Source organism: Cucumis melo, chromosome 7, assembly GCF_025177605.1.
Source record: "Cucumis melo cultivar AY chromosome 7, USDA_Cmelo_AY_1.0, whole genome shotgun sequence".
Taxonomy (NCBI): Eukaryota; Viridiplantae; Streptophyta; class Magnoliopsida; order Cucurbitales; family Cucurbitaceae; genus Cucumis; species Cucumis melo.
Genome location: NC_066863.1, coordinates 7,813,367 through 7,836,013, shown reverse-complemented (window position 1 = coordinate 7,836,013; position 22,647 = coordinate 7,813,367). Strand labels below are relative to the sequence as shown.

The window sequence follows — 22,647 nt, the reverse complement described above, 5'->3', positions numbered from 1 at the left end:
AAAAGGAAAAAAAAAACACATAAATGAATCGCTAAAAAATTTACAAGTGGATGAATTACATCAAGTATATGAGTTGAAGAAGTAAAATAGAATGATAATGCCCCAAAATAGTGACGATCAAAATCTAAAAGACGACTTTTTTAGTTCTTTGATAAAACATCAATTTACCATTTAGCTTTTTAATTAAAAATTAAAACAATAGATTATTAAAAGTGATTATAATCTTATTTGACATCATGGTCATCCAAATATAGAGTCACTTCACCATTTCATTAGAAAGTTAATGAAATCTTAACCGCAATTACCAAAATATACTCTTTTTAAAACTTCATGAACTAAAATAGATTCTTTTTAAAATTTAAGGACAAAAATAGAATAAGATACAAACTTTAGGAACCAGCATAGAATTTAAGCCTATTTTTCTTGAAAAAAATATTAAATATGTTACAGATGTGTTAGATTTAAATTTGAAAATTTGAAAATTGACATTTTCCCACTTAAAACTTTTTATTATACAAAAAATTTGAAAGGTCAAGATCTGATTCATGCATTAGTTGAATCATTATAAGAACCTATTTAATTATATAATTAAGAGATTCATTAACAAAAGAGTTAGAGTCATGAATTGGTACGTAAACCTTTTAGCTTAGGAGCGTAGATATGCTTGTTGGACATCAAGTGGGAGTTGGGTCAAAAGGCCTATTTCCCTCTTCTATCTATAGTAAGAACGTTTTCAATTCCATCTCGAAGTCTATTATACTTTAGTTTTATCCTCTCTCTCTCATTTGAATTTATCTATTTGATTTTAAATTATCTATAACACATATCCTCATATATCCCAATAGTTCATTTGGAGCTGGTTGAAATATTGAATTTTGATTAGATTACAATAATATATATTAAAGTAGTAGTAAGGGAATGGATGTCTGCAGACTAATATTATAGTTAATTAATAATTATGTAGTATTTAGTTAGTTGAACAAACTGACGGTGAAAATAAACATGTTTTTTGGAGGAGGATTTATTTGGTAATCTCATTTACTTTAATATATTAATAAATTTATTATTTTAAGAACCATTCCCCCAAAAACTAATATTTTAATTACTTATACAATTATATAAAACAAACACATTTTCAAATAAAAGCGACAACCACCGAATTTCATACAAAGGATAAAATCCGAATCCTCAAGATTCCTTCCTTATACAATAGTGTTAAATAATAATAATATTCTAGAATATAAAATCTAATACTAATTTTATTATTTATACTTTTATAAATATTTACCCATATTGAAAAATCTCACAATTTAATTTATTTGTGATAAATTGGGATATACTATTGTTTGTGTTTATCTTAGTTCATGGTAGATAAACCTATAATATTTTACTATATTTTATCGATATTTCGATTCATTTTACTATATTTTAAAAATGACATTTTCAAAAATAACAAAATATTAAAATTATTTACAAAATACAGCAAAATTTATATATATATCTCTATAGCCGGTTTAATTTTTTTTACTATCCATAATAATTTTCTATTTAAAAGTAGCACTTTTTAAGTAAATTATTATTATGCATAGCTCTTTTGCTTTTTTTCTTTTTTAACATTAAGAGATCGAGAAATTAAAGTTATTTTAATTTCTTTACTTAGATAATGTTGTCAATTCTTTGAAAAGTAGGTCTTTTAAATTTTGTATTTTTCTTGTTTCTAGAAATGTTATGATAGTTAGATTAAGTATCAGAACTACTAAAACTTAGGGAGAACGGAAAATTAACAATAATGACAATTACACTACAAGAGACGTGGGTATTCCCGACGCACAAATACGTCGGCGAAAATGCAAAGTACGTCGGGATATCCTTTCCCGACGTACAAAACAGCGTCGGGAAGAACGTCGGGAGAACTACGTCGCGAGAGGCTTTCCCGACGCCGAAGATGCGTCGGCATCGACGGCGTCGGAAAAACCTTATTCCCGACGCCGTTTATGCCGACGCATCTCCCGGCATCGGGAAAACCTATTTTCCGACGTTTTTTTCCCGACGTAATGAACGTCGGGAAATATTTTTTATATATTTTTTTAAATATTTTATTTTTACGTTTTTCCTTATAATATTTTGCTCAAACATTCACAATGATGTTCGGATTGCTCAAAAAAATTTCGCGACGTTTTGGATTAAATTAAAATAAATTAATAAATATACAAACACAAATTAAAAAAATAGAATTAAAATTAATAATACGAATAAGTTGACTACAAGAAAATATAGTTCTCAATATAGAAAAAACATAAACATAATGAAAAATCTCCCAACGAGGTGCGTATGCGCGTCATTCTACACCTTCGGTCCTAAAAATGGTATAAAAATAACTAAGTTTAATACATAATCATATATTGCAAAAACTTAAGAATAATAGAGACATATACGACAAACCGCAGAGCTAGGGATCATGTGATGGTCCCTGTTGTGCACGAGTTAGGTCTTCAATCATCTTTTTCATAGCTTCCACTTGTGAAGCTAATGCTTGGTGATTTCTATCTTGTACTTCAATCCGTTCCAAAGCTTCATGAAGTTTAGCTTGTAATTCAATCTCTTTTTGTGTGAACTGCGAACAAGATGTCGACGAACTGCTTGCACTTGCCGTTCTGCGGGCCTTCGGCTTGGGTCCCCAACCAAGGCCTTTTGAGTAGCCTGGTCGTCTACCCAACACCTGATCGCATATCTCATCCTCAGAGAGTGGCTGACTACCCTCTGGGGTAGGCTGGGATTGGAGTTCCAGCATTTGATTCTGCAACAAATTTAAAAATTATGTTAGGTAACGCGCAAAAATATATAATAAAAGTGGATAATTAATAAGGGTATAACTTACATGCGCATCCTCGGCGGCCTGCGACACGAATGTCCCAGCTCGAACGTGTGTTTCCCGGAACAATTCCACACGATCGACCGACTGCCCTCTTCTTTCAGCGAGCTCATACTATCGTTGCAGAAACGACTTGGACCCGCTACTATGATTGTAAGGCTGCTTCTGTCTAGCAGCCTTGTTTGTTCGTGATTGCTCCTGCATTAAAACAATTATATTGTTTATTTCTTATACATATTAAAACTTGTTATCATAATTAATCATGACAAATACCTGGAATGCACGGCTGATATAATGGTCGCATAGGAAGTGCCAATCCTCATCACGTCCGACCAATGCGTTTGGTAGGTTGGCACGAGCCTCCTCCGGGTCGCTGTACTTTTTGAAATGTCTATGACAGTCGGCCCGGAACTCTTTAAAGGTCGTGAGCATCTGATGCTCAACAAACCTGTTCATTGCTTGATCATTGAAATCAAGCACAAACAATCGTTGCACATTACAAACATAACACATTAGATTGGTTAAAGTTAGATATGTTTCAAATGAAATCATATATAAATGTGTAGAGCATTTAATTACCTGGAGGTCGCCCTTGACGACCTCAATGTATTCTCTCCCAACGTCCGCCCACTTAAGACAGCGGACGGGAAATGTCTTTCGCACGCACACGCCTATCGCCTGGCTGAAGCGAACAACGTGTGGAGAAATAGGCTTCTCCGCTCCAGGGGCGATCGTCATCGGAATGCGCCCATTTATTGCAACGTGGCGCTCTAACTCCAAGAGTCGAGACTGCGCACGTCTCCTAGGAGTCGGAGTCGTTTGTTGAGAAGAAGACCCTGCTCAATAAATAGACAATAACATATAAAGTTAGGAACCCCTACATGAAATATTTGTAAGTTAAAAAATGAAGAAAATTTTTAGACTCACCCGTATTGTCGCCCACAGATGATGACCCTCCCGCAATGTTATCTAAATCCTCCTCAAACTGGAGGAACATATCGTCCGTCTCCATAAAATTTGATCGTCGATATGACATAATGACTATGGACATATAAAAAACAAACATTCAATACTTCAAGCTATCCTAACTACCACCCCTTGATACCAGCAAATTCAAAACAAAAAAGGCTACCATAACTGCATGATAGCCATCCCAAACATAAACAAATTCAAAACAAAAAAGCTACCATAAATGCAGGATAGCCAAAACAAATCTTAACACACATATTACATTCCCAATTCAATTTAACTATTAACTCCCCCCTCCAATTTCAATTTTCAATTCAACTATAAATTCCCCTCCCCCCCCCCCCAATTTCAATTTTCAATTTAACTTAAACCCCCTCCCTCCAATTCAATTTTAAATTTAACTATACATCCCCCCTAATTCAATTTAACTATTAACCCCCCCCCCCCTCCCCTCCAATTTCAATTTTCAATTTTCAATTCAAATATAAACCCCCCTCCCAATTCAATTTTCAATTTAACAATAAACCCCTCCCCCAATTCAACCCCCATTCAATTTTATTCAATTTTCTAAAACAAAAATCCTAAACCATTCAAATTTCAAATTTCAATTCAACCACAAATTACACACACTCTATACAAAAATCCATTTAACAAACAAAAATCTATTCCAAAAGAAAATCCTAAACTAATTTTCATAAAAAAAAAAACCCTAAACTAATTTTTATCAAAAAAAAACCCTAAAACATAAACTTAAACTAAATAAATTTACATATTTCACTTACCTAAAGTGGCAGACGGCGACGAGGAACAACGGCGAGGGCGGTCGGCGATGGACGGCGGCGGAACAAAAGGAAATTTCAACGGCGGCGACGACTTCTTCTTCTCCTTTCTTTTTCTCCTCCTCTCGGTTTCGGTTCTGTAATTCACAAAACTGAAACGAATTTAAAGGGGATTTCCCGACGCAGTGACGTGGCATCGGGAAATCCCTCAAAATGCGTCGGGAAAAGGGGAATTCCCGACGCTCATTAAACCCCTTTTCCCGACGTTTCACGCGGCGTCGGGAAAAACCCCTATTCCCGACGCTGCTCCCGACGCACTGTTCACGGCGTCGGGAAAAACCCCTTTTCCCGACGTATTCTTGCCGACGCCTTCGTGGTGCGTCGGGAAAGATGGTTTTCCCGACGCATCTCCCGACGCGTTGTTGAGGGCGTCGGGAAAGCCCTTATTCCCGACGTTCTTTATGCCGACGTGCTTTTTGACGTCGGAAATGCTCCATTTTCTTGTAGTGTTAATTTCTTGAAATAAAATTTTGATTTTAAAAATTAATATTTTTAAAGATAGTAAAATAAGTTAAAATATTTATTTGAAAAATCCATAATAAATCCTAATAAAAATTATTATATAAATTTTAAATTTGGTTATATTTTATAAATATTTGTAATAATTTTTGGTTTGACAAGGAAGAGATATTTAATTTAAAAAGCTAAAAGTTGAAATAAAATGATAGATACAATGATTTAGGCACAAAGCACAAAGACGCAATAATACAAAAAATGGACACCTTTTAATTTATTTTGTATTTTTTTTTCTTTCATAAAAGCCAGAAGTAAAATTATGGGCCAAAATTGTTAGTGATAAGTTAACTTTTTTTTTTAGTCCTTTTCCTTCTTTGTGTTGGTTATTTCGTCCTTTATATAATCTCCCATCGGTGGAATTCAGCAACCAAAACTGCCCATTATTTTCTCTGTATTTATTTTATCTCTTTATCGGTAAAGGCGATGGCGGAAAGAACGGTGTTCGACGGAGAAGCGGCGGAGAGAGTGGTGACGGAGCTGAGAGAGAGCTATAATTCCGGCAAAACTCGAAGCTATGAATGGAGAGAGAATCAACTGAAGAATATGTTGAAACTGGTTTGTGAAAACGAAGAAGTGATGGTGCAAACGGTCAATTCCGATCTTCATAAACCCGAATTCGAAGCCTTTGCTCATGAGGTTAGTCTTCTTTCTTCTTTTCTTCGTTCTCTCCAATTTTCTTAAAAAACTATTTAAATTTTAAATTTTGTTGAGAATAAATATAATTTTCATTTATTAGAAAATCTGGATATTATCTTTGATTGTTCATGAATGATAAAAAATTTAGTATGAATGGACGTTGGAGCTTAATGATAGAGCGTATAAACTGTGATGGTTTCGTATATTTTGAAAACTAATTCGAAAGTACTTAAAATTTTTGTCTCCTTTAAACTTGCATTTTATTATTTGAGATGTTCTCCATGTTTAATTTTTTTCTTTTTCATTATTATTTTTAGACGTAACAAAAGTAAATCAAAATATTTATAAAATATAACAAAAATTTGGACATCAATATTTGCGATTAAATCGAAGGAGTGACAAATATTTTAATATATAATGTATTTTCCTTTTTCCCCCTCAACTTTTTTAGTTTCCTTAAAAAAGAAAAATAATAAATTTAGAGTGCTTTTCGACCTCAACTTTAAATTTAATTATACGTTATAATATTCTATATCCAAATAAATAAATAGATAAACAAATAACATATTAATATTAAAATAACAAAATAAAATAATTATATTATAAAGTACGAAGGAGAGCGCGAGAGTTACGTCCAACAGAACGGCAATTCCTGAGGAAACGCCATTTTCTTGGTCGCATCGGAAATGGATAAATGGCGAATACCAGAACGACACCTGTACTTTAACGATTCGCCTACTCCCCGGAAATCGTCTCCCATAATTCCTTCAACCAAGGGAATATTATCATATCACTCCAATAATAAATTCCTACACCACAACTTTTCTCTCTCTGTATATGCTGATCATCGTCTCCGACGGCGGTGATTCGGGATGTCGGAGTCGGAGTCGGATTCAGAGGTGTTCGACGCTGCGGCTGCGACGGAGTTGGTGAAGAAACTGAGACGTAGTTTTACTACAGGAACGACTCGGAGCTATGAGTGGAGAGTGTCGCAGCTTGAGAGTCTCTTAAAGCTCAGCCTTGAGCATGAGGAAGATCTCTGCAATGCTCTTCACTCTGACCTTTCGAAGCCTGTATTGGAATCCATCGTTCATGAGGTCCTCGTTCTTAATTTCAACTCCTTTCGCTGTTCTAATGCTATGCTTTTGTTCGTTTCTCCCTATCGTTTTTCATTTCAAGAATTGATCGTTATCGTCGTTCGTCAATGATTTTTGTGATCGGAGCATCATCAGTTTCAAAAATCTTGTGTTCGATGTTGTTGTTCATAAATCTTCTGGTCGGTCATCAGTGCTCAGTGGTGCTTTCCGGTAGTTGAATTAACGAACAGCACATGTTTGTTTAAATGTCCAATCCTTCAAATTCTCATTCTTACTCTCACATCCACCAAATACTGAGCAGGACCACGTGATAAGTGAAGCTAACTCACTGCTGCCACTATTGGAAGATAGTTATTAATGCTTCAACTATATTTCGACGTAAGAGTTTCTCATTTATTAGGCTTCCATGTCCAGTCTTGTTTGTTTTTAAAACTCTCTCTTTATTTAGTACTCCATTTCTTCCTGTTCCTTTCTTCTCCATTGCTTCCTTTTCCCCTTGTCTTCTCTATTTCCCTTCGCTCCTTCCAACTAAGTACCACTTCTCCAAAATCGTCGAGCAAAGGAATTGAATTCTTTTTAGGTTTACATTTTTAGCTAATTTGGGCATGAGAGTTGTTCTCATTTAGCAAACAGCTTCGTCTTGAGATCTTGTTTTGCGTTGTTATGAGAGTTGGTAGATGACGACTGTTCTATGATTAAGAAAAATCTGCACTGCCATGAAGCAGGGTTGTGTTCTATTCGAAGATAGTTTCCACGAGAGATTCATTGCGGGGGTACTGTATTTCTATGCCAATGTTTAATGTTCTAAATGATGATCATCATGCATCGTCTGAATTAACACTTTCACTTCTGGTAGTTGTTTGGGGTATTGTCAATTTGGTCATGATGGTTTAGTGACCAGATACTGATTAGTTAGACGTTCAAAATAAAATCCTCTATTTCTTTGATTTGTAGGCTCTCCACAAAATGAAGTAATTTGTTCTAATAATTTTAGTTGAAATTGCAAAATATTGACGCAACATTGAAATGAAATTTACATAATTAAACCGTCACTTGGTATATGATTTATGTTGAAATACTTTGAATATGTTATCTAATGCTATCATATGGTTCTCCCTATATCGATTCACTACTATTTATGTTTTTTCAGCTTTATCTTTATTCGTTGATTTCATGACAATTCATATGGCAATTCCACTAGCTTCCGTTTCCATTTAATTCTTATAAGGACTTCAACAGTCATAAATTATTGAATGTTGAAACTATGTCAAATTCCAATAGGAAGATCCACGTACTTCCACTATTACACTTAATTATTTCATGAAGGTTCTTTCAGCTACATTTTTCTCATATCAGTTGAAGTTGTTCTCTCCTTTAAACTGACGGGCGACTTGTTATGCAGATAGCTCTATTAAAAGGTTCGTGTAAATTGGCACTTAAAGAACTCAGGCGTTGGATGGCTCCAGAAAAGGTATTTGGTATTACAAACCTCGTGTAATGGGACTGATATATATTTTTCCTTTCAATTCCCTGACTCTGGATACCATTATGCTGCATTATCACAGGTTAAATCTTCAATTACCGTATTTCCTTCGTCTGCTGCAATTGTACCAGAACCTTTTGGTGTTGTCCTAATCATTTCAGCTTGGAATTATCCATTCTGTATGTCAGCGTCGATTCATGTTTCTTTCGTATCTTATGGAAAATCATTCGCATTTTTAAATCTTTTTCAACAATCAATACGATGGATACTACTCATTTTTGTCAACGTTACCCAGTGTTATCTCTCGATCCTGTTGTTGGAGCAATAGCAGCTGGTAATGCTGTGGTTCTGAAGCCATCAGAAATTTCCCCAAGAACATCATCTCTGATGGCAAAACTTTTAGAGAAATATTTGGATACTTCTGCTGTAAAAGTTGTTGAGGGTGCTGTTCCCGAAACTAATGCTTTGCTGGAGCAAAAGTGGGACAAAATATTTTACACAGGTTTGTTCCCTTTAGCTTGAAAGTAAAAGTGCGAATTTGTTTAAACTGGTGTAAATAATCATATCATCTGCAGTTTATTTCATGTGTCTGGTTGCTTTTCTCCCACTTCCTTTTGGTCCAATAAAATTTATCTTAAAACTAGTGGCTTCTTAACATGCAGGCAATGGAAGAGTGGGGCGCATAGTGATGGCAGCTGCTGCCAAGCATCTTACGCCAGTTGTATTAGAGCTTGGAGGAAAATCTCCCGTAGTAGTAGATTCAGATATCAATTTACAGGTACTTTTTTCCCTCTCCTCATAGAATCAGTATGTTTCTAGTTCAATTAGCTACTGATGCTATCATGTCTTACATGCTACCAACTTATCCAAATTCAAATATATTTGTTTGTCAAAGGTTGCGAGTAGGCGGATTATAGCTGGCAAGTGGGGTTGTAACAATGGACAAGCATGCATTGCTCCAGATTATATCATAACTACCAAAGAATTTGCTCCAAAATTGGTAAGTTCCTTTTCTTATACAAATAAGTTCAGTTCGTTGCACTTGCTTAGTTTGATTATCTTAAAATTCTTGTTCACGTTTCTAGGTGGAGTGTATGAGACAAGAACTGGAGAATTTTTACGGAAAGAATCCCTTGGAAACTAAAGATTTATCTCGCATTGTGAATGCTAACCACTTTGATCGCTTGACAAGGCTCTTAGATGATGATAAAATTTCTGGCAAGATTGTGCATGGAGGCGAAAAGGACAAATCCAAGCTGTATGTTAAATCACATCACTAGTCTGTTATTTTGTTCGATCATTAGTTATATATTCATTGCTGATGAGTATTACCTTTTTCATGATACAGGCAGATAGCTCCCACCCTCTTATTGGATGTTCCTCGAGACTCACTAATCATGACGGAGGAGATATTTGGTCCCTTACTTCCTATTCTCACGGTAAAAGAAATGACTTAATTTTAGACATGCAGGGTTTACTTTTATTTATCTGATTTGGTGAAATAAGTAAAACATAACTCTCAGACAATGTAATATTAATTTTGTCTACATCCACCAACTTAAACTATTAGATGAATGTTGATTTAGCAATAACAAATAGACTCGTAAACCTCGTTTGCAATCAACTAAATTCATTGATTTTATTCTTTCTCTCGAGTGTGGAATTTATTGCCTAACTACTACTCCTGACATCAATTGTAGTCCAAAAAGAAGAATTAATTATATACGTATTCAGACTAAAGGTTGAGTATAGGCATGTGACTGTCTCCAATCCTCTGCTTCTTCCCATTTTTTGGTTTGAGCAGGTCGACAAAGTGGAGGACAGCTTTGACATAGTGAACTCGGGCACAAAGCCACTTGCAGCATATTTATTTACCAACAACAAGAAGCTCAAGGAACGATTCGTGGCTTGTATCTCTGCAGGGGGCGTGGCCATTAATGAGACCGCCCTACATGTAAGAATTCCTCCTTCTGCTCGCTGGAACTTGATTGGTCGAAACTTTGCATACTGGCATAGGCCTGAAGAAGAATAGTATCCCCTTTGCATACTGGAAATCCCGCTACTTAACAATACTAAGAAATGATTAGAACTGTCTTAAGTTTCCTGATTATAAAGGGAATAGTTGCCGTATTTGAATCTAGAAATCACATAAAAGTAAGACAGAGTCCAAATATTTCATAAAAATGGCCCCCTGTAGCAGTAAGAGAGAACAAAAAAAGATCATTAATTTCTATCATGTAATGTTCATTTGGTAAGAGTTGGTCAACAGAGTATTCCAGTTTCATAATTAAAATCCTGTCTAGGGAAGTAATTTGGTAATTTCTGCATTGGACATTCCATAAATGAGATTATCAGGTCGGTTAAATTCAATAATGGATGCCTATTGGCAGTCTTAGACTTCCTTCTCCTTTTAGGTTCGGATGAATACAATAATTGACGACTATTAGTATTCTAGTTTTTCTTCTTCTTTTAGGCCTCCCTAAAAGGAAATCTAGTGTATCTTGGTCATGAAGTTTTGCATATAGTATTAAGAATTCTATTGATTATTGGCTTCAGGTTAGAAAGTAAAGATTAGCCAAAATTTGAATCTGGCTTGTTGGTTTATTATAATTTAGGAAGCAGATTCTAATAGTCCTAAAATCCAAAACAAATTGGACATGAAATCTGTATCTATATATATTATATGTATATTGTATGTTTGCAGATATATATTTGTTTGAATCTAAGTTTGTGGGGAACACTTTTTTTTTAAACGACAAACTAGGAGTATTGAGTTCCTCTTCTCAGGAAGTTCCTTTTATGGTCTCGTTGAGATGAAATCTTAAGAGTTAATTAATATTATATCTCACATTGCTTCTATATATCATGAATATGGTTTCTAATGTTAACCAATCTAAAATTCAAACACTGAAGAGATTGACAACTTGTTTGATCACATCATGTGCAGCTGACGATTAGCACACTACCGTTCGGAGGAGTTGGGGAGAGCGGAATGGGAGCTTACCATGGGAAATTCTCCTTTGATGCATTTAGCCATAAGAAGGCTGTTCTTTATCGAAGTTTCGCAGGGGATGCACCGATGAGATACCCGCCATACACGAAGGGAAAGCTGAGAATTCTCAAGGCTCTTCTTGGAGGTGGCATATTGGGACTCATTCGTGCTTTACTTGGTTGGTCATAAGCATTGCCACCTTATCGCACTTTGTAACTTCTTCTTTATTTATGTGTTCTTTCCTTCATGCTTCCCTTTCAACTTTCTTTTTCCTATCTTTTGTATTCAAATTTGTGCCATATTTACTCAATCAGTAGCACTTTGGTTGGAATTGTATAATTAATGAGAAAACTGAGAAGTATATTCAATAAAATCATTCTTGTAGAAAGAGTTATTCAGAACGATTACTTTTTCTTAAAAAAGAAAGAAAGAACCCCCATGTCTTTTGTTCTTGTTGGCCAAAATTAAAAATATTCGCAACTTTTATTTATTTATAATTACCATAGACAGTAATGCTTAGGATTTTTACTAAGGCTCTATATATATATATATAAAAGAGTCAGAAAGCACTTCTAATTTTTAAACTTTCATCGACAAATTAGGCACAACTTTATTTTATAACAATCAACATTAGCAAACTTATTAATGATGAGATGTAGTTTATAACTTTGACAGTTAAGTCTTGCATAAAAAAAATTAGGCATTGAGTGAACTTTTCAAGGTATGTTTAGATTGTAATGATTCTTAAAATAAAAAGAGTCAAATTTTACCTATCAATTGTTTATAAATGAATTTACGTTGGATAGAAATTTTTTTGAAAAACGACAGAAAATGACCTATTTTAAAAAACAACATATCATTTTGTTTGTATTTTAAAAACTTTGAAAGTAAGGTTTACACTATTTTAAAAAACAGGTATTCTAAGAGAAAATAATAGTATATGTTATGATTTTGAGTTAAACTTGAAAGTAGATCCCTTACAATTATCAAAATTTTGTGAGTAAATTTTTTTACTATAATAAAACCACGTAAACAAACCAAAGTTACATATCATATAGACCATCATACCACTAACTTAATCGATTCAATTCTCTTGCCAATGACAACATATGTCAAATTCATTTGTAATAGCAAATATATAATTATGTTACATTGGGTTTTTTCCTCCATTTACTAAACACATAAATATTTGAATTTTAGTCCCACTCATTTAAAATTGGAACTAAACAATTTGACTATAGGCATGGATTTACATGACGCCCGTGTTTGGCCTTTGCAAAATTAATTGGCATCATAATTATTGGGTGGCAATAGATAAACATGACATTAAAGTATAATTAATTATTTTTGGAATACTAATAAATCCGAATCGGACAACGAGGCAATACCGACGCGCGTGGAGAACATGCGCTTTGTTTGGCGTCATGGACAATGTAAGAAAACGAAGTATGATGGTGATCGATGAGCATTCAGCTGAGACGCCGAATTTCGTAAAAATACGGCATATGAGAAGACCACACCTCCATCTTAACCATTCGCCTTCTCCCTGAAATCACTCCCTAGATTCTCTCCATTCCATTCCTTCAACTTCTCCCTCTCTCTATATACACTGATACTTGTCTCCCGCGGCGGCGATTCCCCATGTCGGAAACGAAGTTCTTCGACGCTGCGGCCGCGACGGAGTTGGTGAAGGAACTTAGAGCTATTTTTATCTCCGGCAACACTCGGAGCTATGAGTGGAGAGTATCACAGCTTGAGAGCCTCTTGAAGCTCTGCGTTGACCATGAGGAAGATATTTGCGATGCGCTTCGCTCTGACCTCTCCAAGCCTGCCTTGGAGTCCATTATTCACGAGGTATTTCTTCTTGCACTCAACTCCTTCACTGTTCTTTTGATCCTTGTTTTGTGTCTAGAGACTCTTCAGTTTCGTGATATCTTCTGCTGGATGTGTTGTTCCATTAATGATCTGTTATCACTGTTTCTGATTGTTTAAATGTCCAATCCTTTCGAAATTCTTTTTGTCTTTCTCCTTGTTCAGTTTCAATTTCATCCGCCAAATATAGGTAGTGCCTGGAAATTGCAGTTTGTGTGGGACCATGTGATCATTGAAGATGACTTACTGGTGCCATTAATGGAAGATATTTATTAATGCTATCAACCACATTTCAAAGTTAGAATTTCTCATTTATTAGGCTCAATGCCCCATTATGTTAGCTTTCAAGTAGATCTCTCTTTATATTTAGCAATCCATTTCTATTTCTTCCTTCTTTTTTTTGTTGTCTTCTCTATTGGCTTTCTCCCTTGGCAGAAAGTAGTCTGTAATTTATTGAGGATCCCAGTTGTAAAGATGAAGAGACTTCACACCATGGATATAAAATACTTGGATTACTCTAGTTCTTGATAATTGGTTTTGGGATGAAGCTCATGTTTCAAAGGAAATACAAGAGAGAAATATTTTTTGTTTACTACAAAATTATCCGAAAATATTCTTGCCCGAGTAAAGTTTCCAAATTTTATTTATAATGGAAAGGGTTGTTTGTTTGTTTTTCTTTAAATATTATTATTCAATCAAATGGCAAGTTTTCTTTAAATCTTTATAGGTTTACATATTTAGCCGTTTGGAGATGAGAATTAATCTTATTTGGTAAACAGCTTCATCTTGAAATCTTGTTCTGGTATCTTTTAGAAGCAATAAAGGATTGTTGGTTGATGGCAACTGTTATATATATGAATAAGAGGGTGTCCGAGTGCCTTGAAAGTAAGAGGATATGTTTTACTTATTATGCGTAACTAAGAGGGTTGTTTATTTCAAAGATAGTTTCTACAAAGGACAGAAGTTTGTTTAGGAAGCGTATTTCTATGCCAGAGTTAAATAATTATGTATCAACTACTCATTGATGCCTACCACCACTGGTTTTTTAGATCGTATTTTTAGTCCATTCCTATCATAGATTCATATGTCAGTACCACTAGTTTCAGTTGCCTTTTAATTTGTTTTAATACTTCAATTGTCAGAAACTATTGAATTTTCAAACTATGGCTAGAGGAAGATCCACCTACTTCTCCTGTTACAGTCAATTATTTAATGAAGTTTCTTTCAGCTATATTTTCGGATCCTTTGAAGTTCTTTTTTCCCTTTAAACTGATGCGTGGCTTGTTATGCAGATAGGTATGGTAAAAGGTTCGTGTAAATTGGCAATTAAAGAAATAAGAAATTGGATGAAACCAGAGAAGGTATTCGGTGTTGCAAACTCCCTGTTGATTGAGCATCTATTTTATATATAAATAAATATATTCCATTTGTATTTCCTGACTGGGGACAACAACATGCTCTATTATCGAAGGTTCAAACTACAATTACCAGTTTTCCTTCAACTGCTGCAATTGTACCAGAACCTTTGGGTGTTGTGCTGATCATTTCTCCTTGGAATTATCCATTCTGTACGTCAGTGTCAATTGTTTTTCTCACATCTTATTGAAAAGCATTTGCAATCATGAAACTATCTTAACAATCGATATTATAGACACTAACCATTTTTTGGCCACATTTTCTAGTTTTATCTCTTGATCCAGTTATTGGAGCAATAGCAGCTGGTAATGCCGTGGTTCTAAAGCCATCAGAAATTTCTCCAGCAACATCATCTTTAATTGTAAAACTTTTTGAGAAGTATTTGGATACGTCTGCTGTAAAAGTTGTCGAGGGTGCTATTCCCGAAACTAATGCTTTGCTGGAGCAAAAGTGGGACAAGATATTTTACACAGGTCTGTGCCATTTAGCTTGAAAATAAAAGGGAAAGTTTGTTAACTTCATAGGCAAATATCTTTGTTTTCATCTCATATATATTGAACCAAGGAAGGTATGATAAATTCAACGAAAGGCAAGTCAGCCTCTAGTATGACACTTGAGTAATTGTAGGATTGAGTGGCTTCCAAGTGGTGATATTAATCCGCCTTTCACATCTATCTGAAAAAATTTATAGTAATAAACTTCTTTGGAATCATGAAAGTTGACAGTGGTGGTGTTAGTTGACAATGTTCACAAAATAACCTCTGGCCATTACGAAGTGTTGTGTCTGGTGGCTTTTCTTCAAATAAACGATGCTTCTTAACTTGCAGGCAACGGTAGAGTGGGGCGTATAGTTATGGCAGCTGCTGCCAAGCACCTTACTCCAGTTATTTTAGAGCTCGGAGGAAAAACTCCAGTAGTAGTTGATTCAAAAATCAATTTACAAGTACTTTTTTTCCCTACTTACATCTTAGTACATGTTCGAGAGTGATTTTGAAATGGTTAAATCACTTTATTTGGCGTTTAAAATCACCCCAAAAGACACTGTAATCAATCAAAATTGATTCACTATTCAATTTTGCACTTTTAACGTATTTTTCATGCTATTAAATTTGATTTTGAATGAATAAAATCAATTTTCGAGTGATTTTTGGAAATTGCAAAAATTATTTGAATTATTTTAGAATAACTCCCAACCATGTAATTAGTTGCTACCATCTTAACAAATTCAAAATATATCTGTTTTTTAAAGGTTGCCTGTAGACGGATTATATCTGGGAAGTGGGGTGGTAACAATGGACAAGCTTGCGTTGCTCCTGATTACATCATAACTACGAAAGAATTTGCTCCAAAATTGGTAAGTTCCTTTTTTACACAAATAAGTTTGGTTCGTTGCAATTGCTCTATTTGGTTGTCTTCAAATTCATGTTCATATTTGTAGGTGGAGTCATTGAAACAAGAATTGGAGAGATTTTATGGAAAGAATCCATTGGAATCTAAAGATATATCTCGCATTGTGAATGCTAACCACTTTAATCGCGTGACCAAACTTTTAGATGATGATGAAGTTTCTAGCAAGATCGTTCATGGAGGCCAAAAGGACAAAACCAAATTGTATGTTAAATTACTTCACTGGCCTACTCTTTGGTCCGTTCATCGGTTAACTATTGACTGTTGAGTAACGGTACCTTTTCCATAATGTAGACAGATTGCTCCCACCATCTTATTGGATGTCCCTCGAGATTCTTTGATCATGACGGAAGAGATTTTTGGTCCCTTGCTTCCCATTATCACGGTAAAACTAGTACACTTAATTAGTAGAATCAATCAGTTAGTCATTTGCAAAATATTTCATGAGATAAACATGAACTTCTTTGTTATCTTTTCCTTATTTTACGTGACAAAACAAACATATTAAAAGAGGAAGAGAATCCCACAACCCCTCTCCTCTCAAGTTTAAAATCTGTTTTTTTACAAGAAGCGTTGATTTTTTCCCCTATTGAGCGCTAGGAATTCTACTTCTAATATCAATAATAGTAATACAAAACCAAAACCAAAAGGTAACTAAAATTGGTAGCAATTTTAGTACTAATTATCATGTGTATAATAATACTTTAAAACAAGTACGAACATAGTAAAATCTACTAGCAGTTGACTTCGACTAAAGAGATAGTCTATTAATAATAGACTTCGAGAGAGATGGATCTAATTTTAGGCATATTTACAAATTTTTTTTTATTACGTTATATCTGTGCTATATTTGAAACTTCCCAAAACATTATGAATTAATTATTCTTGTCGGAAAAGAAGAATTAATTGTTTGTGTTCAATTGTCAAACAGTTGACTATAGGCATTTGAATTATGAAGAAACTGTTAAGGAAGTTGTTCCTTTTTGCATGGAGAACTATAATGGATGGTGAACAAATAATACAATCGTCACCATCTTCTTCCTTACTTCTCTTTCCTTTTCTGTTGGCTGGACTGGAGCAGGTAGACAAGTTGGAGGATAGCTTCGAAATAGTGAATTCAGGCACAAAGCCGCTAGCAGCATATTTATTTTCCAACAACAAAAAGCTCAAGGAACAGTTTGTGGCTTGTATCTCTGCAGGAGGTGTGGTTATCAACGACACCACCATACATGTAAGATTTCTTTTTCCGCTTACCATACTGAATGGAACTTGATTCGTCAAATAAAATTATCACCATTCTCATATACTTCTAGGGTAAAATATCCCTCGTGGGATTTAATACAATAGCCAACTCCAGGAGTTGGCTTGCCAGCGTTTATGCAGTTTTATGGGTTTTGTGGGAACCGTAGGGTGTTTAGGGGTGTGGAAAGAGATCCTACGGAGGTTTGATCCCGGGGGTTTGTATTCATGGCTAAGCTTGGTTTTTTCTAGGCTTGTGCATTCTTTTAAAGTCTTGATGGATAAAAAAAACGAAATCTTTCTAAATTTTTCTGATTATCCGAGATATAAGTGATGTTTTAATATAGTAGCAATTACATAAAAAAGATCCACGATTCCCTATAGAATCAAGTTGGGTACCGTGAAAAACATTTTTCTTTTAGGTATTGGCACCGTTTTTAACTAGAAGTTTTGAGTCCTTATATCTAGGAGTCACTTTTTAAGATTGGTTCTGTTGTCACAAGTGAAATCTTCGGTGATTATTCATGCTAGCTTAAAACAAAAAATTCCTCATAGATGAGTTAACCAAAAAACATCTCGCATTGGCCTAATATTGTGCTACTCGATCGATCTAGAATTCCTCAAATTTTGTTTGATCATATGTGCAGCTAGCAGTTAGCACACTACCATTTGGAGGAGTTGGGGAGAGTGGAATGGGAGCTTACCATGGGAAGTTTTCATTTGATGCATTTAGCCATAAGAAGGCTGTTCTTTATCGAAGTTTCGTGGGTGACGTGCCAATGCGATACCCGCCTTACACCGATGGAAAGCTAAGATTTCTTAAAGCTCTTCTTGGAGGTGGCATCTTGGAACTCATTCGTGCTCTTCTTGGTTGGTCGTAAGCGTAAGCATCTTCTAACACTCTTCTTGTTTACATTTGTCTTCTTCGCTTGTATGTGCTGCTTTGTGAACTTGTGTTTTCTCTCTCTTAATTTTCAAAGTTGTGCCGTATTTAATGAATCAATAGTGTTAATTTTTAACTTTACAACTCACTAAGAGAATTTAGAAGTATATTCAATAATAATAATAATAATAATAATAATAATAATAAAATCTGTAGATTGATTCTTGTAAAAGTAATCTTGAAAAAAAAAATTATTAAAATAAATAGCATAGTTGCTTATGGGATTAGAGATTGGAATCTAGGCTCTTAGTCACCAATATATACCGTATGCTAGTTGGCCTTATGCTTGTTTTTACTATTATTTTTTTTGTTCATTTTATAATTAGGAAAACGTTTGTGAATTTGTCATTTTGCCATCGGAAAATTACATCTTTAGAATGCATTTTCACTCTTATCTTTATTTTTCAATAATCATGAGTGGAAGATTGAGACATTATTTTATTTGATGATTATTAGTGATTATATCGGGTTATAATAAAATTGGTGGAATGATTTAAAAGTTCTACCATTACTCAAATTTTATTCTTAATCCAAACAAAGACTTGGGATTAGAAAATTCTTCTCGTCCTTGCCCCAACTTATTTTAATATAATATCAATTTCAATCATAACTATTATTTCTTGTTCCTAAACAAAAATTGAAATTTATTTTCTGAACGTAGATTTTCAATATAATAAAGATTGAGTGTACTTCATAAGTATACATTTCAAAGTTTTCCACAAATTATAAAACTTAACGAACATCATTCATAATTTGGGGATTATTTGAGTAAACCAATCAAACTCTAAAGGATGATAAAAGCAGTATGAGGACTAAAAAGCCCAACAATCCAAAGAGAGTTAGCCCTAGTGAGTTGAAGTTGACTGAATAGTGTCATCATATAAAGAATGCATTTTTTTCACTTAAAAGCCAAAAGCCAAAAGCCAAAAGCCAAAATACAAATTACAATCAATCAAACATAAGAAGGAAAGAAAGGGGACAAAAGAAAAAAAGGAAAGAGAAAAAAATTTATAGAGTGAAATCCTAATAAAGCCAAATTGGTTTTTTTTTTAACTAGAATAGTGAGAAGCCTCTAAAATTCGACAAACATCAGATCGTTGTTGGGGAGTTAATTGAGTTGGAAAGTGAACGAAAAACTTGACAATCAAGTTGCCTCTGTTGTTAGGATCTTTAAGTTTAGGCATACCTTGACCTTGAATGAGCTTCTCGTATCCAGGGGAAACCACTTCGTGTATCTCCAAGCTCATTGTTTCTCCTCCCAACAATGGTACTGGAATGGTGCAACCAGTTAGAGCTTTCAATAGAGGGATCTCCACCATTAACTCCAAGTCATCGCCTTCTCTTTTGAAATATGAGTGTCGTTTTTCAGCTATCACAAACGACGTGTCCGCTGGATAACTCCCTGCCCTCTCATTCCCGGTTCCTCCTTCAAATGTTATCTTTGTCCCCTTTCTCCACCCTGGCTTTACTTTTATTGTCAATGTTTCTTCTTCCTCCATCGCTTGCCTATCCATTATAATATCCATTATCTATATTTTAATAATATTCCTTAAGAATACATCATCCATATCATCCATCCATTGCATATACATTATGATATTTTATTATATTTGTAAAAGTTTTACAATTTAAAATAATTTTCTAGAATAATAAGTTCATTACATTTAGGGATGAATCATCCATATAATCCTTAAATAATATAGTTAGTTACTTTATCCATTCGATCTAGTTTAGATAATTAATTTATAATTTCATGCGATCATCATTCAACACCCCTATCCTGCTATCTTCGCACTAAAAAACTATTATAATAAATTACAATTATATTCAAATTAATTTAGATTGATTATTTATGAAAATAATGCTTTCTAGGAATATATTTTCTTTTAAACACATCCATGTTAGATCTTTTATAAATGTTTATATGTATTCTTTTTTAATATTTTGGTTTTGAATATTTTCTTTAAACTACATTGTTTTTCAATCATTTTTTCTTAAAATAATTATTTTTTCAAATTTAAACATTTTAAGAAGTAATTGAAATATGAGATGAAAATTTAGAGTAAAAATGCAAGTAGATAAAAAAATTCGTTTTTAATAAAAGGAAGCGGGGGGTAAAATTTAATTTACTTAAAATATAGGATATATAGACTTAAATTAAAAAAGAAGAAGAAGAAATATATTATTGATAAAAAGAAATAGTAAACATGAAATTAGAAAATGAAATGCAATGTCCTAAACCAAATAACTTTTGAAGGTTGCTGGTTGAATGTTATATATAATCTCTAATTTTATATATTAAGTAATAATAATAATAATAATGAAAGAAAGAAAGAAGGAAAATAATGGTATGTAGGGTTTTATAAAAGAAGAAGAGGACAAACCCGTTGATCAAGAGGAGATCTCTTGTGACCTTAATTTTCTTCATGCACCCAAAGCACAGCTCCTCCAGTGTGCATTCAAGCTGCTTCTCGATCGGCGCCGCCTTAAGCACCCCGGACGAATTCGAGAACATGATCGGCGTCGTGCTCCTCCGGCTACCACTTTTCGACAACAGTGGAGAAGACGAAATAGAATCTATACTCCTTCTCCCGCTGCTCACTCGTGACGGCATCGACTCATTGCTCCTCCGGCTCACGCTCCGAAATAGAGACGACGACGTCGACGCCGGATTTTGACCTCTCCTACTCGCATTCCGTGAAAGAGTAGAGTATCCACTGTCATAGCTTCGAGGCCTGAAACTCGTCGTATCATTCTCTCTCAGACTCCGACCTCCATATCTAAAGCTATGAACGCCTCTCGTCGTCGTCGTCGGTCTCGGTCCTTCCTTCTTCTTAATTTCTTCATGATCCTGAAAATCAACGTTTATATACGATTAATAAACGGCTAATAAGTCAGGGCTTCGCCCTCCTTTCCATCTAATTTTGATCAAGCGTAGAGACCAAAATAACAACAAAAAAGAAAATCCGTAATTAAAAAAAAAAAAACAAGAAGAGAAATAACAAGGATCGATCTGATAAATCCTAAAAGCGTTTTGAAAACATATATGTATATAATATATATACCTTGGAAGGTGAATGATTGTGGATGGCATCGGAGGTAGCGTCGTCGTGTTTAGTATCAACGACATTATCAGTATCCTTCTTGGAATTCTTGACCTTAGAATGCCATTTTTTGAAGAAGGATTTGTAGGATTTGCAGAAATTTCGAAAGGAGATGCCAAGAGCTTGAGGAAGATCCACCATGAATGGGAGAGAGGGGGGAGAGAAGAAGAGAGGAAGAGAGAAAAAGAAAATAGAATTCTTTTGACTTTGTCCACAGAAACAAAACAAATTGAAAGGTTAACCAAATAAACAATTTCTTTTTTATTTAAAATAAAAAAGGCATTTTATTTGGGGGATTCTGTTAATCTCACCATTAAATTAAATTAGCTGCCAACTTTCTCCTTAATCTATCCTACTTGGATTTGTCAAAAATAAATATATTTTAATATTTATTATCAGAAACATATGTAAAAACCCTCCGGATTTATCAAACATACCAAAATTTCATATTCATATACACCATAATTTCTATTCAATCATTTTCCTATATTTAAAAATATTTTGTTTTATTATTATTTTTTTAATAATAATCTAATATTGAATTTGATACTAAAAGTTGGGGAAGCCAGTTGAGACATACTAATGTTAGAGAAAAAAAAAAAAAAAAAAGAAGGAATTTTGGTTTCTTTCCTTTGAATTTTGGGTTTATTTTTTTTTATTTCATTATGTTTTTATATTTTACATTTTTAAACCATTTCATTGACCACTTCTTTGGGCAATAAATTTTAGATACTTATTTAAAAATAATTATAATGCAAATGCTTTTAATTAATTGTATTGATTTTCTATTTCAAAAAAATATTTTAATTCTTAACTAAAATTTAAAAACCTATAATACAAAATCCAATGCCTAGATAGAAAAATAATTAATACTAAACTAAGCTTACCATAAATGTTTCTTCTTTTTTTTTTTCTTTTTAATGTTGTTTCTTTTTAAAGAAAATCCACAACCCAACTTAGGTAAGAAAATAATAATAAGAAGAAGAATTGATAATTAAATGGGTCCTAATATGATTAGTTTTCAAAGAGTAGTCAAGGTTACAACCTTAGCATATTTAATATGTATGTTTCCTTTTTATGCGTATTTATGTAGATTAATACGAAAATTAAAACCTTTTAAGTTTTGGTTGGTGATATATAGATATTCACTTAATGTTGAATATTCTTTTAAGCAAAGTATAACATGTTCATGTTGATCATATAAACAAGTAATAGATTTTTATTGTATAGTTTAAAAATCAAATGATAATTACTATTTTCCA

General features: G+C 33.9%; 4 protein-coding genes across 6 annotated transcripts; 2 read left to right on the top strand and 2 right to left on the bottom strand.

The window, feature by feature from the left end:
• Nucleotides 1-2,257: 2,257 nt before the first annotated feature.
• LOC127150211 (uncharacterized) lies at nucleotides 2,258-3,368 on the bottom strand. The gene is made up of 4 exons (XM_051087518.1): nucleotides 3,146-3,368; nucleotides 2,879-3,070; nucleotides 2,443-2,797; nucleotides 2,258-2,357 (listed from the first exon to the last, which is right to left on the bottom strand). The coding sequence occupies exons 1-3, from the start codon at nucleotides 3,193-3,195 to the stop codon at nucleotides 2,527-2,529; spliced, it is 513 nt and encodes a 170-aa protein (XP_050943475.1). The 5' UTR covers nucleotides 3,196-3,368; the 3' UTR covers nucleotides 2,258-2,357; nucleotides 2,443-2,526.
• Nucleotides 3,369-5,400: 2,032 nt separating this feature from the next.
• Nucleotides 5,401-11,792, top strand: LOC103487599 (aldehyde dehydrogenase family 3 member H1). Of its 2 annotated transcripts, none has more exons than XM_008445961.3 (10): nucleotides 5,401-5,832; nucleotides 8,332-8,400; nucleotides 8,495-8,591; nucleotides 8,708-8,914; nucleotides 9,075-9,190; nucleotides 9,308-9,412; nucleotides 9,498-9,670; nucleotides 9,761-9,851; nucleotides 10,217-10,366; nucleotides 11,360-11,792. In XM_008445961.3, exons 1-10 carry the CDS (start codon nucleotides 5,620-5,622, stop codon nucleotides 11,591-11,593), a joined length of 1,455 nt encoding a protein of 484 aa, XP_008444183.2. In that variant the 5' UTR covers nucleotides 5,401-5,619; the 3' UTR covers nucleotides 11,594-11,792. The 2 variants fall into 2 exon arrangements, with proteins under 2 accessions (XP_008444183.2, XP_008444182.2); XM_008445960.3 differs by lacking the exon at nucleotides 5,401-5,832 and adding an exon at nucleotides 6,480-6,929.
• Nucleotides 11,793-12,724: 932 nt separating this feature from the next.
• Nucleotides 12,725-19,848, top strand: LOC103487598 (aldehyde dehydrogenase family 3 member H1-like). Of its 2 annotated transcripts, XM_008445958.3 has the most exons (11): nucleotides 12,725-13,258; nucleotides 14,569-14,637; nucleotides 14,748-14,844; nucleotides 14,959-15,165; nucleotides 15,520-15,635; nucleotides 15,942-16,046; nucleotides 16,131-16,303; nucleotides 16,394-16,484; nucleotides 17,181-17,330; nucleotides 17,986-18,221; nucleotides 19,498-19,848. In XM_008445958.3, the coding sequence occupies exons 1-10, from the start codon at nucleotides 13,046-13,048 to the stop codon at nucleotides 18,217-18,219; spliced, it is 1,455 nt and encodes a 484-aa protein (XP_008444180.2). In that variant the 5' UTR covers nucleotides 12,725-13,045; the 3' UTR covers nucleotides 18,220-18,221; nucleotides 19,498-19,848. The 2 variants fall into 2 exon arrangements, with proteins under 2 accessions (XP_008444180.2, XP_008444179.2); XM_008445957.3 differs by lacking the exon at nucleotides 19,498-19,848 and having other exon boundaries at nucleotides 17,986-18,365.
• Nucleotides 19,131-21,607, bottom strand: LOC103487597 (uncharacterized). The gene is made up of 3 exons (XM_008445956.3): nucleotides 21,347-21,607; nucleotides 20,666-21,132; nucleotides 19,131-19,787 (listed from the first exon to the last, which is right to left on the bottom strand). Exons 1-3 carry the CDS (start codon nucleotides 21,524-21,526, stop codon nucleotides 19,331-19,333), a joined length of 1,104 nt encoding a protein of 367 aa, XP_008444178.2. The 5' UTR covers nucleotides 21,527-21,607; the 3' UTR covers nucleotides 19,131-19,330.
• Between the last annotated feature and the right edge of the window lie 1,040 nt (nucleotides 21,608-22,647).